The 16,474-nt window shown below is 40.2% G+C and overlaps 1 protein-coding gene across 49 annotated transcripts in view; it reads right to left on the bottom strand.

Moving 5' to 3' along the window:
- The window catches only part of MAP4K4 (mitogen-activated protein kinase kinase kinase kinase 4), a 172,428-nt gene that overhangs the window by 23,031 nt on the left and 132,923 nt on the right, over positions 1–16,474 (bottom strand). For 5 of the 49 annotated variants that reach the window (XM_079110717.1, XM_079110718.1, XM_079110739.1 and 2 more), the window contains 10 exons: positions 14,881–15,042; positions 11,761–11,847; positions 10,969–11,190; positions 9,888–10,049; positions 6,932–7,165; positions 5,941–6,047; positions 4,403–4,554; positions 3,648–3,745; positions 1,385–1,560; positions 800–920 (listed from right to left, as the gene is read on the bottom strand). In XM_079110717.1, coding sequence (XP_078966843.1) covers positions 800–920; positions 1,385–1,560; positions 3,648–3,745; positions 4,403–4,554; positions 5,941–6,047; positions 6,932–7,165; positions 9,888–10,049; positions 10,969–11,190; positions 11,761–11,847; positions 14,881–15,042 — 1,521 coding nt within the window. The remainder of the gene's footprint in view (positions 1–799; positions 921–1,384; positions 1,561–3,647; positions 3,746–4,402; positions 4,555–5,940; positions 6,048–6,931; positions 7,166–9,887; positions 10,050–10,968; positions 11,191–11,760; positions 11,848–14,880; positions 15,043–16,474) is intronic. The other 44 variants (XM_079110764.1, XM_079110749.1, XM_079110744.1 and 41 more) reach the window with 16 other exon arrangements.

Consider the following 16,474-nt stretch of genomic DNA (forward strand, 5'->3'; position numbering starts at 1 on the left):
CCCCTGGTTTCCGCACAGCGCTAGCAGTGAGTCTTCCATCTGCTCCGCCTGGGGCACTTGCTTCTTACCAGGCTACACCCCTTTTGTTCTCTCTAAATCTTTCTGTCTAAAGGTCTTGAGAGCTCCCGGCAGATTCTCTGAATCCTGGTCTTTTCCATGTTTCTTCTACTTTCCATCCAACTGCATTGCTGTAGCATGAAACACACTCAGGCAAGTCCCAAAGGCTAGCAGGGTGCCCTGTCCTGTTTCAACAAGGAGCCTATCACTTGGATGAAGAAGGTCTAAGCTAAGAATGAACAGACAGTTGTACGACACAGCAATCCAAACTGAGCACATCTGGTGGCACACATTTAATTCTTCACCAAGTGGGAAAACTAATATTCTGGAGCACAGAAGCGAGACCTCCTGACCCTGTGTGCCCCAAGTCTCCGTGGGGCTGGAACGAGGCTCGTCCCACCCACCTCATCTACTCCTGCTCAAGGTCTGCACCCTCACTCTTCAAGCCTGCAAAGAACTCCCTGTGACTCTTCTACTGCTCAGACACAGACTGTGATACTCAGCGTGGTGCTTGGATGAGGGCTGCCACAGGCATGCAGAGGAGCAGCAATGTGGGGTGGAATACTACTGGCTACCTTTGTGGCATGCAGCACACACCTGCCTCCCTAGCCCCAGACACACTACCCTCAGGGTCTTGTTAACATGAAAACAGATGATGTAGAAACAGCATGAGTGAGTGAATGAGCAAGTGGGTTAATGACTACAGGAGAAGCTCAGCCTCTGACAAGGAGGACAATGGTACCTGGCGGACAATCAATGTGCCCTCCTTGGATGGGGTCATGGCCGGTTCACTTTCTACATCATCATGGACAATCATGGTTTTCACAGATTCTGTTTCACCATTGCTCAAATTCAGAGATGACCTATGGAGACAAAAATCCACAAGTGAAGGACTCTACTCCCACAAGTTGAAGATATCCTATTTAGAATTTCTACCTTCTCAAAGTCATCAGGTGAGATGAGGCTACAGTTTTAAAGTTTCCTCAAGTAAAGCAGAAGCTTACTTTTGTCCCTTCAACAAAAAATTTTCCTGCTGTGCATTTTTTCTTGAGCAAAAAGTTAGAATGGGTGCTTATGGTTAAGTGGTTATTAAACTGAAATTTCTCTTTTATCACATTTTTAAAGAAAAAAATAAAGTGCATGTTGGGGTGTTGAGGAAGGCACTGACATGCACACATACAGAGAATAAGGGGGAAAGGGACGAAAAGCTGTTTGCTGCTAAATCCATGAAACTACAAATTAATGTTCACAGACTCATGCAATAGGTTTGGGGAAAACCGTCTGCTAGCCAGTGGGAAGACCATCCTAAAATATACTAATGACTGACGCTGCTCTGGTGTCCTCTGGTCCTGAGGTGGACTCGTCAGCCCCCTCCTGCTCCACGTCGTCATCCTCCTCATCTGTGGTCCCCGACTCCTCACTGGAGGAGGAGTAGTCCGTCACCTTGTGAGGTGGCCGCACGTCTTCCACTGCTCGCAGCTCTTTGGCCAATGCAGTCAGATCCTGATGCACAGGGCAGAAAGCAGAGAGTTAGGCAAAGCAGGGAAAGGGGGGAAGAAATCATGAAAGACGAGAAGTTTTTCATTTTAACTATCAATAAACAGTCATAACGTCAGTTCAATAAAACTATTTTTGTATTTGCCAGTTTCATATGAAGTTTTTGCAATTTTTGACATGAAGAGGAAAAAAAGAATTAAAAATAGACTAAAACATAGAAAAGAACAAAAAAAGTCAAGGATGTTGTACACGATTCAAATCTTACCATGTAACAATCTTTATAAGATGATGATGGCATGTTGTTGTTGTTTTCAAATATAAGGCAAAATGCCAGATTAATCAATGTACACAGATCCTTGATCTCCATTGTAAAAACATCTACTTATATGACAAAATTTTTCTTTTAAGGGGACTATCCAGAGAGCAAGCTTCTAGTTAAACAGATTTTTATTTTAAGTATTTAACTTTTTATCCAACTTTTTAAAAAGAATTCAAGCCTACAGAAAAATGGAAGGGTTGAAGTGAGGACCAGTGTGACACCTTCCTGTCAGCAACTTGCCATATTCCTGAAAAAAGTTCAAGACTATGAGAAGAGAAAGCAATGACCTCTTGTGTGCTATGGGCAGGAAGGCTAACAGGACCGACTTCCCACAGCCCCCTTCTCCCAGCCTTACCCACATTTCCCCATTCATACCACCAGCAAAAGTGAACAACAGGAAGAAAAAAAAAAAAAAACCATATTAAAATTTATTCAAAAAGGGCTTCATTATACTTCACTCTTCTATAGAATTTTAATACTCATATCAATTTTATCGATATAATTTTTAAGAGTGATTACTGTTTATACTTCACATTTTTATGCAAGTCCAAATTTTATCTTTTTCTTTGGGAATTTTATTTAAAAGTAGTGTTTTGTTTTTTTAAAGCAGGCTGTGCAAGCGGTTTTTTAAATTTTGAGCAGTTCCAATTTAGTTTTCTTCTTTCCTACAGATGAGAATATGTTTCTTATCTTTTGAGTTTGAGCTTCTGAACAGGGATCAAGTGTAGAGCTGTGAGTCTTAACTGTTGTGATTACAGTTGTAGCCTTTTCAATAGTTGTTTATAAAGTTACATTAAATAATAATAGATGTATGCAGCATGTTTTATGCATTAACAAAGCTGAAGTCAGATCAAAAAGGCAAGGTGAGGAAGGAGAAGGAATGCAGCTCAAAGGCAAGCTAGTTAGAGGCATTCGAAAAGCTGCTCTGAGACTGAGCTGTTCAGAGACAGGGCTTACCACTTCGCCCTTCAGGGCAGCAGCAGTTTCATGAAGTCCAAGAAGCCATCATTGACGAGGAGTGCACAGAAGAGGGAGCATGGCAGAAAGAAGGGGATGGGGGAGAAGTACAGAAATCAGTTGAAGCACAAAAACAAAACTTCAGCAGGTCTAAAACTCCACCACACGCCCAGGTACGTGGCAGTGAACATGAGAGGGAGCACAGGGGGAGTACATGGAGCAGTCCCAGCCATCAGCCCAGGGACTGAAAGGTAGAACTTAAGCAGTCAGTGAGGTTAGGAAGGTGAATCAAACAAATTTATTCTAAAACCATCACTGTCAATGACAAAGTCATGAAGAATAAGTAAAGGTTGACGCCAAGCAAAGCAATATAAAGGTTTCACTTTCTTTTCCTTAGAACGAAATTTCACTAAGACTACACTTTGTTCCATGTTTCTTTGTAAAGCTGACTGAACACAAAGTGCACAGTTGAAACACTAGAGAACAGATTTCATTCTAATGAGGATATTACAAAGGAAATAAATGCCTAAGGGAGAAGATACAATTGTGTCTGGGTATAATATGTTGCAATTCTTCACATCTGAGAAGGGCTCAACAGAAAGAACTGCAGGCTTCCCAAACACTGTGTGTGTATGTCTGTGTGTGTCTGCATATGTGCACGTGTGCATGCGCTGCTGGGAATTCAATTCGGGGCCTTGTGCATGCTAAACACATGCTCGACCACTGAGTTACAACGCTGAGCCCCTCAACCATAGTTTTAATAGAAAGATCTCACTCAAGTCTAAAATAAGCAAGACTCATTTTATGCAATCCTTACAGCAGGCTTGACAGGTCTAAACACTTCCTTTTTATCGTCAGGTTTTTTGGCTGCATTTTCAAGGCGCTGAGATGGAGAACCTTCAGACTTGGATGATGCTGTTTAAAAGAGACAAGAAAGACACACACAAATAAACATAAGATGCATGTCACTGAGCTGTCCCAGCTCACAGTCTTCCATTTCTCCTTGCTTTTCTACTGCCCATTTCTGTTAGCCCCACTCATGCAAGGTCTCCACATGCAGGTCTGAACCCAGGGCAAAAGGGAGTCCTAAAGGTAGTCTGGCATCTTTCTGATACCTTACTCAGAATTCTCCATCAGCATACACTGCTCAATGTGTGCACCCAATTGGTACCTTAGGTCAACAGCACCGTGGAGGCAGTTTTCACTAGTATCACGACATTGTCAATAATCAATACTGGGGAGAGCAATGACCCTGAAGCCCGTATTGGGAGAAAGGGGTTCAAACTGCAGCTCAGACATTTAGCTATGTTGAACAAGTCAGTTACTCACACTCAAACTATAAAGTGCTCCAATCATAAGCATGTGTAAAGCTCTCAAAATTTAGCTCTGTACCATTAAATCACGTGTATTTTTGTCATTAGCAACCTACATGAAGGAATTTTGTTTCATGACATGACACTACATGCAAACCAAAGGGTTTTTGTTTTTGTTTTAAACAGATGAAAGCCTTCTAATAAACTAACTGTAGACCAAGGTTGTTCACAGGGAAAGAGCAAAGGAGAAGCAGCCTACATCTCACTCTGAAGCGTTCCCCAGAGCCGCTCTGAGACCCAGGGTGGGACCCGGGCTGGGATCCTGAGTTGCTGGACCCTGAGGAGCTGCCGCTGCCTGGCCTGGGCACCAGCTTCTCCACTCTCTCCCACAGGAGCCTGGGCTCAATACTGCTGTTAGAGAGAAGAGACAACAGCTAACGTATCATCCCAAGACATAGTACCAAATTACAAACACATGCATGATTTGTGAAATGCAGGGATAGAGAGAACAGCCTGCAGACAACATTTCACATTAAATTCACCAAAAGTTGTAATGACTTTATTACAGATTTTATCTTAGATATCTTCACCAACCAAAAATGCTAGATAATACCTATTCTTAAAACACCTTAAATCTTCATTCAGGTGTGAGACAAATGTAACCTTTCAGTCTAGAAACATCACCAATTCTGTCATAGCTAACTCAAGTCTCAATATTAGGAAAAACTTTGCTTATATAATTATGAACAATTATCTCCTAAATCGAGTCCGCTCTCTCCTATCCATTGCAGCTCTCATACATACCCTAAGTTTCACAGTACACTTCCTCAGCTGAGCTGTGTGGGGAATGCTGCAGAGAGCAGAGGCTGGTTGCACTTGCTGCCATCGGCACACTCACAGAACACATATGCTGGGGGTAGAACTCATGACACAGACACAGACCAGCACAGCCCTCTGGTCATGAGAACCAGGGGTTCTCTGCAGCTCCTGGGTTATCATTCATCTCCTCACTTCACATTATACCAAAGTTGGGCACATGCACAAGGTCAGCCTTAGAAAAGTTCAGTAAAGATCACGTCATAAAACACAACATACTCTCTCAACTCGCATAGTGCCAGTCAAGGGAACTTTCTGCAGCGATGAACAGTTCTACATCTGAGCTGAGTAGTATTCTAGTCCCTAGCTACATAAAGCTATAAGAGCACTTGAAAAGTGGCTGATCCAACTAAGGAAATGAAGCATTGGGTTTATTTCATTTTAACTAAATTAAATTCAAATTTAAGAAGCCTCACGTGGCTTCTTAAATAGTAGCTAATAGCTACTGCACTGGACAAATGTGCTTTAGAACTAGAAAATGCTATAATCTGGTTAATTCACTAGAATTATTATTAGGTTTACTTGACAAAATAAGCACTGGCTATCTTTAGTCACCTGTCTATGATTTCTATACTATTCCACAGGCCTTACAATTTCCTTTATTAGAAAGCTCCCTCAGATTACATATCTCTTCGAACCTCTTCCCCTTGACAGTCCCTCCTCTAACTCTGACACAGTCAGGTAGTTTTCACTTCAAAATTACAATACACACCCAGATTCAAACTCTCTTTTTACTATTGATCAATTTGATGCTATTCATGTTTGTGAATATATACAGATCTGTCTATGTAGATCTACATATATTTAAATCTCTTTGCCCCAGAATATCAGTGTCTGTGAGCATTTTTTATTAAAACAGACAAAATAAGACCGTAGGAGACTGCCCAGTACAGCTATTCCTAACCTTTGCTCTTCTTTTACCTGGTGGAGTTTCTCTGTCCTGCTTGGCTATTTTGCTGTCCACTGCCCTGCAGTGGAGAATCCCGACGGGACAGAACAGGGGAGCGAGACGTTGTTCTCACAGGAACCTTTAGGTAGAAAATATAGCAGTTAAACTACTGAAAACCTGAGATGGAGAACAAAGATCCCCCTACCAAAATGTATTTTTAAAACAGTCCTCCTCACAAGGACCTTTCTATCACCAACCCACTCCCCTCTCTAATCCTCCTCTGATCTTTCACTGGGTTAGCCTAAAGCATCTAAGGAGCCAGGACAAAGGGCCTTTCTGTGCTCCTGTAACAATTAAATGATGTTTAGACTAAAGCTAGTGGCAGGGGACATACAAGAGTACTTTGTTGAGATAATGTGAGAATTAGGAAAACAAGTTCAAGGAAGTCAAATAATGGTTTACAAATGGATCAGCAGGAAGCAAAGACTGGCAAGAAAGCAAGAAAATATTCAGAAGAAGCAAAATCCAACTGGAGGAAAATTACACTAAAATGGGCCCTTGTGTTTAATTATACCATAAAGTAATTAACCCATACCCCCCTCCAAAAATGATAAAAAAACCTAAATTTTAAAAAAGAAAAATATTTTTATTGAGATTTGCATGTTAACTGTCTTCCTTATAAGGCATTACCTGAAAGTTTTGACATTGGTTGATTTTAAAAAATAATGTACAGCCTCATAAACTTATGAATTATGATTCTATTTGTTCTTTATAGATTTTCTCTATCTCATTTTGCTACTTATTTTTAAGTACAGAGTTAACAACAGCAATAAAAAGCTAAATGGCCACTGACTAAATATAACTGCCTAATTATGAAACTTTCTCCCCACAGTAAAAGTCTCCTTTGAAATTTCATTGCCCCTTTAATTCTGGTGAAGTCACCATACCCATTATTAAAATAAATAATATTTTTAAAATAACAAAAAGGAAAAAGCAGCATACGTCTGTCTTTCTGCTCCTTACCCTTGGAGGCACCTCGTCACTGTCTGATCTAGACCAAGCCTTTTGGGTGGGGTCGGGTACCTCCGACTTAGAGTCAGAGCTCTGACTGAGCACCTCACTGCGGGAAGGTGGACATGGGTCCTGAGAACGAAGATGGTGGTGTGCAAATTTGGGAGGAGAAGGGTCACTGAAGGAATGGGATCTCGAGACAGGGGAAACATTGTTCTTGAGAGATGCCAGGTGGGACCATTGTACCTTACAAGAAAACAAAACACAAAACATTCAATGCGTTCTGCATAAAACTGGCTCTTCTGGTCAATACCAAATCCAAAGCAGGAACTGGCAAAAGCGGAATGCAAGTTGGGGCAGTACAACACAAGGTGAGAGGGCAGTAAATCAGTTACAGTTCTAAATGAAAAGGTGATCTGGGGAAAAGAGTGTGTTGAAAAGAACAAATGTACATTTATAAGGAAAACTCCTAGTATCGAGACAAACTTTACAGGTAGCAGTAAATGTCAAGATTTAAAGGCCTGAAAGTGGGACAATGGACTACATGCATATCAATGTCAAAGCAGATACCAGAGAGGCAGAGAAAGGTAGAAAACAGAGCTAACAAGATAAACACTGCTGAACAGGCAAACCTACCTACTGTCCTCACATGACCTGGCAGTGTGAGATTTCAGACCAAGTAATAACATAACACACTGAATGAGTATAGACAAACCCCTTATGTTTTGAATGACTTTAACACTGTAACTTTTTAAAAAATTTTAAAAAGAACCAACTTGCAAATTTACCAACAATTTTTCTTATTTCTTCTAAGGCTTAAAATACTCATACACCTTGATACTAGTTCTAGAAAGAAGAATGTAATTTCTTTAAAAACATTTAGTACCATGGAAATTCCTAAATTGTCTGCTATTAGAATAATACTCTTGGTAATTCAAGAATTGTGAAAATACTTGTCAACTGAGTTTATCTGAGTACTTTTAAACTGGGAAAACAAACTGACAGAACCTATAAAATATTTTCACTAAATATACCTCTTACTGCTTTAAAATAATTGTTCTATATCCAACTTACATAATTCTAGCTACACATCTATTTCCTCAATGTATTTAATGAAAACAGAAAATACCAAATCACAACTTGTTGAACCTCTCCAAGTATAAGATGCAGAGTTAGCTCTAGGTATATGATATCTACAATTTACAGGTTAGGATTAAAATAATCCCAGTTATTGGTATAATCTCAGACTTCCAACATGTCTGTAAGATTTTCAGGGGAAAGCATACAAATCAAAGTATTACCTGAAATTATAATCAACAATACAGTTTTAAAAGAGCCCCACATGGGTAGTCTCCCCCCAAGAATGTTTTATAGGTATTTGCTTCAGCCAAAAGCAACTTCAAAATAGGAATAAAAGGGGAGAGTATTTCCATAAATTTAATTAACTGTGAAATAACTATTTAATAATTATTGATTTATTAATGAAATAACACACGAACTCCTATATTCTCCTGTTAGGAGCTAAATAGGTTTTCCATTTATGCTAAACTTAACTTCCAGAACAGAAGCTCTTATTTTCTACTTTTCTCAAATCTATCTGTACTGGAAAACTGTGCAAAGTTGTTAACAAGTGGTATCCAACCTAGGTTACCTGCTTCTCTTACCTTCTCTCCTATTCTCCTCTTTCCATTCCCTACTCTCTGGTGCTGCCTCCTCACTGACAGATTAGTTCCCCTGGGGTTCACAGCTGTTGATCCCATATAAATCCCCCTCACCCCACATACACTCTGCCTCAGTTGTGTTCTTTCTTTTTGTTAACTCCTCCTTGTTCCAATTCCCAAATCATTCAAGGAGATTATTTACTCTGTATCATGTTTAAGCTACCAAGTAAATGTGTTTTTCCAAACACTACTGCTACTTCTGTCTCAAGAACACGGACTTTTGTCCTTCCCCCCGCACAAATCCCAGTGACAAGTACGCCTAGGCTTAGGAACCTGAGTTCCCAACAGTCTGGATTACATAGTACCAAGGAAGAAAAGTGTAAATATCAGCTATTTTCAGGGAGGTAGCATAGTTAAGTGTTTTAGAGCTCTCTGAGATACCTGGCCTGGGAAATTTTTGCTGTTCTGCAGTACAGCAACTTGATATTGAACCCAGGACTTCCAACACGCTTGGCAAGCACTCTACCATTGAAATGCATTCCCAGTTCTTTTTATTTTTCTACTTTCAGAGAGTCTAAGTTGCTGAGGTTGGCCTCAAACTTCTGATCGTCTTTCCTCACCGTTCTAAGCAGCCAGGATTATAGGTATGCACTACAGCATCCAGCTGCAGCTCCTCTCTTTAACCACACAGCACTGAGACCAATGGCACTCCCTCACCCAGACAAGGCAGAATGCTGCCTGGATGGCCTCCTTAAGAGAAATTCATGCCTAATCCACTGGGGATCCCTTTGAGAATCTGAAAAAAGGCCCTTTCCAAGAAAAATATGCACACTTAGACAAATCAAAAACTTCTGCATAGAATTTCAGGGATATCACTAGCTCCTTAAGGTTTGCTCAAAAGCAAGGGGTGGGAGTCAGGGGTCACATAGCAGAGCACTTACTTTTAAAATGCTTGGGAGAAAAGGTTCTGGTTCTCCTCTTGTGTGCTTATAATACTAACCTTTTTAAAACTAAAAATTTTTTTTGTTTTAGAAAGAGAAGGAGGCATTTCATATCTGAGTAGGGAAGGCGAGAAGAAGAAATTACTGACTATATATTCTTTGTGAGTTCAATCAAAATCTTTTTTAAGAAGTTTCCTTCTTTTACCTATCAACAGGACAAATAGCCTCTTTTAGTCTAAAGTCACTCTTGCTTATCTCTTTCTAGTTTGTTACTTAGTAACAAACCAAGTGTGGCTGTCACAAGCAGGCTCAGGGCCCAGCGAGCCACACAATCTCCTCCACCACAGAAAAGCTGGCTGTTGCTACCTGTGGCTCCGCTGGTCTCTGCAGGGCAGGATGCACAGACTCGGAGTTGCCATTGGAAAAAGACTCTGATCGAGAAGGCACTGGTGGCTCCAATACTCTGCCTGTCTGCTTAGACTGGGCCTCAGGGGAGCTGTGGTTAGTTTTCCTAAATCTATCTTCCACCTGCAGCAGAGAATTAGAAGACATAACTCTGTGTTAGTAGGAAAAAGCAGAGATGTCAAAGAAAGTCTGAAAGTGGAAGAACTCTAAAAAGAAATCTTGGTTTTTTTTCTCCCCCAGCTACATGAAAAGAGAAAGTCACTTAGACGGAAAAAAGCCAGATACAGTAGGGCTGGAATCTGACTCAGGAAAAGTACTTAAGAAAATAAAAATTAAGCACTGCAGCCTCTAAGATCTCTGTGCCCAGGGTTTTAGGATTATACATAATGATGAACTAGGAGGAAAAAAATCTTTCAAAACCAACTAACTCAGCAGATTAAAAAACTATCATCAAGAATCCAAAACATATCATTCCTCAAAAAATAAAGGCATTTCAGAATGAGCTTAATACTTTTTGCTAGAACTGCTTCTTGTGAGAGCAGAAGTAGCAGGAGGATGCCACCTACAGGCAGGAACTCAAGGTGTGGAAGCACACAGTCCCACCTGCCCAACAACCCTGAACAGGAGTATTTTGCGACATTCAATGTGAGGTTCTGGTTAGCCCAGAAGCATCAATTGATTCGATAACAAATTGGCCTAAAGACAAACTTCCTCCTCATACTAGTTTTGGAGAAACTGAATCAAGCCTACCATTTCTCTCATTTACATTTTAGAGAATGATTCTGCGTACAATCACCTTCATTCAGTTTAGCTTTCAATTCCTGAGACGTGTTAACTAAGACAGGGTCCTTTATGGAAAAAGCACTAACCAGATAGAAGAGCCTGGGCATATGCATCCTACTCCAGCTAGAAAATAATGGTGGACCATCAGCTGATGATCTTAAGAAGACCCATTCTAGCATTAATATCGTACTATTCTGAACGGTCAGTAGAGTATTTTCCAGAGCAGGACCAATGTCTAAGCAAGAAATAAAGAAGATACCTCTCGAGCTCTGTCAGCAGGCTCATAGTGGGACTTGGGCTCTGGGGCGTGGTAGCTGGGTTTGCTCCTTTCCTGTTGTGCTGGTGGCTGCTGCTGCGGGAGCTGCGGATGCGGCCTCCTGTGGTCATGCTGTAGAGACAGGAGATATGCTTGTTCTTGTTGCAACTGCCTCTGGAGCCTCTCTGCCTGCCGGTGCTCCTCCATCTCCCGCCATCGGCACTCCTTGGAGAGGGAGAGGATAACACTAAATCTATGGGACACTGGAGAGCTCGCCTCTTCTCTGGATCTGCGCTTGACTTTTTTTCCCCTACCAGATAATGCCCTGCCCCCACTTGTTTTATAACAAAACAAAATGACTGGGATCTTACATAGAATACTACCTATAGAAAAATATGATGGCTCTTGCTAACTATAACATCACTGGACAGTGTAAGAGAGAATTCAACTTAATGTTGGTTTCAGTGGTGTATATACCAGGTATAAATCCTACAGTACGAGCTCTAAGCCTATAGCCATCAGCTACATATTTGCTGAATGCCAAGTTCTGTTCAACACCTTGTGTAGCTACTAAACAAGAACAGCTACTACCTGTTACTTACTAATTGGAAGTAAATGAATAAATAAAAGCCACCTTGCACTGTGCCCTAGCAGTCTGACCATAGAGGATGTCTCCATTTGAGCCTGGCTGCCCAGAGCAAAACCAAAAAGGTCTGGTGATCACCACAGCTTGACAACTTGGGGGAGGGACAAAAAGTCCTAATGCTAGGGAACAGGACAGAGGTGGGGCGTTACCAGTAACATGGCCTGCTCCTGGAGCAGCTGCTGCTGAAGGATTTCCAAGTGCCGCTGCTCCTCTTCTAGCTGTCGCCTGATATACTCCTGTCACACAGAAATTACCCGGCAATCAATTTATCCAAAAGGAAAGTATCAGAACAACCTGCATGGAACACCAAGAACTACTGCTCCAATCATCTTGGTGATAATACACTTAATGGTGAATGCCTGATCTAAAACCAATGCATTACTAAGGATTTTTCCAAGAACTTCAAATTAGTCACTAAGATCCCAAGAGTCTTACATAGTCCAATGACATACACAAAGGTGACTCAGGCATTTCTGCTAGAACACCACTGTTATATACAATGAAGAACTTTCGAGGATGCCTTTCTCTTAAAGATAATACACTTCAGAAGTTTAATAAGGAAAATTAGAAGGTTCTAATTTGTAAATGCCTGCTTATTAGTTATGATTTAATACAAGAAAGGGCTGTCAATTTTTGAAACCTAAAACCAAAAACTGCTTAATATTAACATAAAACAAACATGATTTATGCTTTCTCTGATGATTCAGAAGGTACCTGGAATGACTACATTCTGAAAGCCATGGTCTAGGAATATCAAACTTGGACAACCCTGCAAATAAACAGGTCCAGGCTCTTCATAATGAATGCATGCACAAGTGAGTGTGTGTTCACGCGCACGCATGAGGAATGAGGATGACTTTTTTTCAATAAGAGGAGAATGATCAACAGGTAGCCACACTCAAAATATGTAACATAAAGAGGGAAAGACTATCTTAAAGTTGCATGCATATTACATTATATTATATATGGACAGGGAGATCAGGAAGCCTTGATCCCAGTTCCATGAGGACCAGCTTTCTGACTTACTATACACTTTCAACCTTCCATTTATTCAGTCACCTTACTTGAAAAATGAACATTAAAAATTTCTCCCAACTCTCATGATGTTTGTGAGGTTCAAATAGGAAACAGTTATGAAAAACACTCAAGAGCAAATGACATTTTAAGTAAAAGAAGCTTCCTTTCTTATGACAGGTAAAAAAGCTACCTGCCCTGGAAGGGAGCAGACTAAAGGACATAAGGACAAATTTATCCTGAAATTCAGGTCAAGTTTGTTTTTGTTTGTGGTGCTGGGGATCAAACCCAGGACCTGGGTTACATTTTTGTAGTGTGTATGGCTGACCATTCCCTTTGTACAGCTAACCATCCCTTTCTAGATGGCACATATCTTAAAATAAAAATAGCCATAGGTATGAGCTGAACAGAAGTTTAAATTAACCAATAATTCTGGCTAAGAGAATGCTAGGTAACACAGAAATTATGGAATATAAATATCCTTAGAGGCAAAAAAAAAAAAAAAAAAAAAAATTGGGGGCAGAGGGGCTTATCCATAAAGCCACTGGTAAAGATACCTGGTTCTGATCTCAGCATCACTCCCTTTCATTTACGCCTGACCCTGTGTGATCACACTATGCCAATAACTGCCTTTGCAATGATCATGGAGGCTTACCCAACAACACTGAGAAATAGCACCTGTCTCCCAACTCGTATCTTCTCGGAACAAAACAAATTCTAGCTTGAAAGATCAAGTCATTATACTTACTTGTTTTCTGCCTTTAAACCACAGGGACTAATAGAAAAATCACATCTTATCCAAACCACAAAGGTCCTGATATAAATGAACATATAGAATACAACAAATGTATACAAACACTCTTATGCAGGAATGAAATGTGTCCTATGTAGCTTTTTTTTTTTTTTTTTTTTTGGCGGTGTTGGGGATTGAATCCAGGGCCTTGTGCTTGGGAGGCAGGCACTCTACCAACTGAGCTATACCCGCAACCCTCCTATATAGCATTATTAACATGGGGATTTATTCTACAACAGAACAAGAGAAGCAGAGCAAAGCTGATTTTAGATTTTTTTAAAAAGTGCAGAATACTTGCTATTTACAAAATCTAATGACTACTATTTGAACATTAAAGATGAAGTACTAACATCATACTCTCCTATCACTGTCAAATTATGAGAATTATCCCTAGGTAATTTTTTTTGTGGGGGCAGAGGGGAGTAGGGAGGATACCAGGGATTGAACTCAGGGGCATTAGGCCACTAAGCCACATCCCCAGCTCTATTTTTGTATTTTATTTAGAGACAGGGTCTCACTGAGTTGCTTAGCACCTCACTTTTGCTGAGGCTGACTAACTCAAGGTCCTCCTGCCTCAGCCTCCCAGAAGCAGCTGGGATTACAGGCATGCGCCACCATGCCTGGCTCCTAGGTAATTTGTTAAACGCTGGTATTTCCACCTCTTTGCAGCCCACAGGTGAACACATGGTCAGAATGTTAAATAAAACACACAGACACATATACGCACTATAGTTAAATGATTAATAATGCCAATAAGGTAACAGATAAAAGAGGAGCACTGAAATTCCTGTAAAAACATTAGTAACTAAGTCTCAAAAAAACCAGGGGCACATTATTAGGACCAAGAACAGTAGAATAGTAGTCATATGTGGAAGTTATCACCATGGTTTCTAAGTATTTTAAATTGAATTTTGATTATTATTTAAATTAGTCCCGATTCATGTAATTTTCTTTTTTATTCATAGTTCAAAACAAAGAACAATCAATTCAAAATAAGAAAAGCAAAGAAGCTGGACAGAGTCAATTTTTGTTTACACAGTGGTTCACAAAAATTTCTAAATACAACTATCTGTGCCATTAATAAAAATCCTATAATTGAACCATGCAATGTTGTTGTTAGCTTTTTGATGGTACATATGTAGATACTGACTTATAAGCAAATACATTAAATTTTCACTTAGCCTGAGATACATTCAGAAATCCTTCAGGTGTACTATTTGGAGACCACTTAGGTGATTCAACAATTTTCTAAAGTGTAATGCCCTAGAAGATTTTCTTTTCTTTTCTTTTTTTTTTTTTTTTGTTAAGAAATTCAATTTATTAGTGTATGCCTGTGTGTTTTAGAATTTTTCAATGTATAATGTTCTGAGTGTGTGTAGTACATGTGTATATGCATACCCGTGAGTACTTTTTACCCCAAACCTCCCAGCCAAACTAATGGCTGGAACACTCCTGAACTGACCTGTTCTCTTTCCACTCTCCTCTTTTCTTCTTCTGCACGCCTCCTCTCCTCCTCCTCTTTACGCCTTCTCTCCAATTCCTCCAGACGCCTCTTTTCTTCTTGTTCTCTCCTTCGCTGTTCACGTTCTTGCTGCCTTCTAGCTTCACGCTCTCTCCTTTGTTGCTGCATAAGTAAAAATGTATAATTACCAGGGATCTTCCAGCTGTGGCTCTCAGAATAGTTTGCTGACCAGTTATAGTTACTGATAATGTAGTGAAGTTCACAGACCCCGTTTCTATTGGGCAATTATTTTCACGCTTACCCCTTAGCCCTGTATTTGACAGCCTTCTTATAAATACTGGTCAAAGATGCTTTATTATATCTATGAATCCTTACAGGGTTTGGTTTTGTTTGGATAATAATTATCCCCACTGCTCACTGTATCACAGCAATTAGAAAACTCAAAATTTTAATTCTTGGGTGTCATTAATAGAGTTATTTGGGGCCATTAAGTCAAAAGAAAAACACGTCATAAGAGAAAGGAATAAAGGAGAATAGATGCAGGGCAATTAAAGGAAAACAAGGAGTAAAAAAGAAAGAGAAAAGACCCATGAATCAGAAAAGGAGAAATTGACATTAGCATGAGTAACAGATACCATCATCACTATGAATATAAAACGATACCAACTAAGCACATGCTTACTACTAAGTGCCTGGCACTGTGCTAAGTATTTGACTTTTAAAGTTTCATTTACTTCACCTAATATCCTTCTCATAACAACCCTAAGTATCTCACCACTTCCCTACAGATGAGGAAAAAAGTTCAGAAAAGTTAAATAACTTGCCCAGTGTCACCAGCAGCAAGCCACCAGGTGGAAAAGCTGTTCTGCTTCTAAAGCTGATGCCCTTAACCATATACCACCCTGCATCCTGTCAGCAGGTGCAGAGAGTGCACAGAAATCACCAAACTCACTTTATCACTGCTCCACACAAACCTACATTACAGAGCAATAGAGCCACTGACCCCTAGACTAACAGTTTCTCTCACATACAAAGTAAAAGAGTGGTGGTCAACATGGAGTCTAACACTGACCAATACATCCCTGAATATGAAAAATGCCAGACTCTTGGTCAGCACTGTTCAACAGAACTCTCTGGAGGTAATGAGAATGTTCTGTCCCTAAAATGATCAATACTGTAGTCACTAACTGCCCTAATCATCAGTACTGTGTGCCGCTGAGCATCTAAAGTATAAGCAGAATGACTAAAGAACCAAGTTTTTCATTTTATTTCACTCAAAACTCAATTTCACTTTAAAATGTCCCAATATAAAGAGAGCTTGGGGGAAAAAGTATTTAAGAGAAAAATTAGGCTACACTATGTTCAAAACCAAAATCTAAGGAGAAAAAACTGAAATCAAGCATCCATGTGCTCAAATATTTAACCAGGGCTTCCTTACACGACACCTTTCCCTTCCAGCCCAAGTCTTACGCTAAGTGACAGAACAGAACATGGACAGGCAGCTGCCCCATTTGCCTTGAGTCCCACAAGGAAGGAAGGCTCTGAATGCAGGGGTCATGCCCATGTTGTTTCCAGAGTTCTGACATCATTTTTC

This window comes from Sciurus vulgaris, assembly GCF_902686455.1.
Source record: "Sciurus vulgaris genome assembly, chromosome: 14".
Classification (NCBI taxonomy): domain Eukaryota; kingdom Metazoa; phylum Chordata; class Mammalia; order Rodentia; family Sciuridae; genus Sciurus; species Sciurus vulgaris.